The sequence below is a fragment of the Octodon degus genome, unplaced genomic scaffold (genome assembly GCF_000260255.1).
Source record: "Octodon degus isolate 3935 unplaced genomic scaffold, OctDeg1.0 scaffold00018, whole genome shotgun sequence".
NCBI classification, from domain to species: Eukaryota; Metazoa; Chordata; class Mammalia; order Rodentia; family Octodontidae; genus Octodon; species Octodon degus.
The window spans coordinates 21600792-21602514 of record NW_004524594.1 but is presented as its reverse complement, the minus strand read 5'-3'; the positions used below and the strand labels follow the sequence as shown (position 1 = coordinate 21602514).

The window sequence follows — 1723 nt, the reverse complement described above, 5'->3', positions numbered from 1 at the left end:
CCGCCCCCCTGGTGGGCTGAGCTGGCCACACACACACACACACACACACACACATAAATAAAATTTAAAAAAAAGTAGACTCATTGTATAAGGAACAGATACTTCATGTTTAAAATTCACAAACACAAATTGCTTCAGTTTACCGTCTTTATCTTTTGGAATTTTTACCTTTATTATTGGCCCAGTCTGGTGGAACAACATAGAAGGCAGTACTTCTGTCACTTTAGTTTCAAGGTTGCCCATAAAAAGTGTGGTTAGCTTCTGCTGCCACTGCCCCCATCTCAACATCGCCCACTCCAGACCTACCCATCCTGTTTCCATTTTTTAAAAAACTGAATTACATTAGTTGGATCTCTTTTTAAATGTTAGGTATTTATAAGCAGTGTGTGCAGATTATTATTTGATATCTTTTTGAGGTGCAAGGGATTAAACCTACAATCTTGTGCATGCTAGGCAAATAGTCTGCTGGTTATCTATGTAACTAGCCATGATTTTTAAGGTGAGCTGCATTTACTTGTCTCATTTTTCACATTTCTTTGTATTCTGTTTTTTATAGTTGCTTCCGTAAGAAATATTTGTGGTAGCTTGGTCCTCAAGAATTTCCTAAAAGGTAAGACATTAGCGAACTACTATGATACTAAATCTCTTTCAGCAATGAATTTGGTATTTTCTAAAATAGACTTATACTGAAAGATATAGCTGACAGACAATAAAAATTCAGGATGCCTAAGTAAATTTGAATTTGATATAAACAATTTTTTTTTTAGTGTATGTCTCATGAAATGCTTTAGCTTGCATTTAATCTGGCAACTCTACTGAAGGATGATTTATAAAGATCTGTAGAAGTAGAAATAGGTAAGATACCTATGTCACTGTCCTCTGAATAAACCTCAAGCAAAAAGCTTTCCAGCTATAAGATAAAAATTTTAGTAAAGTATTTGTTTTTATCTACTTGAAAGAAAAAACACATGACAAATGCTTTTAGTATAATTTTTACTAGTAGCAATACAGTTTTTCACATAATCTGCTGAAGTTGGTATGGTTTAGGAGTTTTAGGTATGAAGTATTGCTTCTTATCTTTGGTTAAGAATAATCTACAAGCCAAAAGAACATAACATTTCTTTTGTGTTGTATTTGAGAATTGTGCTTTCATTTTTACCTTTTGTAGTTGTTTGGTTTGTAAGTGTCCAATGCACCTATCTTTTCCTGATGAGTTAATTTGCAGATTTTACAAGATAAACTTTTATTGTACAGCTTTTTGTTGCTGGAATAAAATACCCAACATACACAACTGAAGGAAAAAGGGTTTAGTTAAGTTTATTTAAGTTTCAGAGTTTTCAGTCTCTGGTCAGCTGGTTCTGAGGCAGAAACATCATGGTGGAAGAAGAGAGCATAGAAAAGCTGCCAACCACATGGCAGCAGAACACAGGGGAAGACGTAGAGAAGAAGACACCAGGCACCATATATAGTCCCCAAGGTCATACCCCCATGACTCACCCCGATACACCCAAAAATGTGCTTTAGTTATAGGTATCTCTTAAGTTAATAAAGTTGATAACCAAGGTTAACGATCACAAAATTTTTTTTTTTTCTCCGAATGCCTTCAGGGCAGGTTTGGCCAGCTTGTGTTGTGGGGATCGAACCATAGCAACCTGAGCCTGACTGCTTTGTTGAAGCAGCCACTTAAAGAACTGAGCTAAGGGGCAGGCCCCCACACATTTTT

The 1723-nt window shown here is 35.9% G+C and overlaps 1 protein-coding gene across 1 annotated transcript in view; it reads left to right on the top strand.

The window, feature by feature from the left end:
* CUNH11orf80 (chromosome unknown C11orf80 homolog) overlaps positions 1-1723 on the top strand; it is a 134109-nt gene that overhangs the window by 9164 nt on the left and 123222 nt on the right. Inside the window, exon 3 of the mRNA XM_023710736.1 lies at positions 557-610. Within this exon, the coding sequence (XP_023566504.1) occupies positions 557-610 (54 nt within the window). The remainder of the gene's footprint in view (positions 1-556; positions 611-1723) is intronic.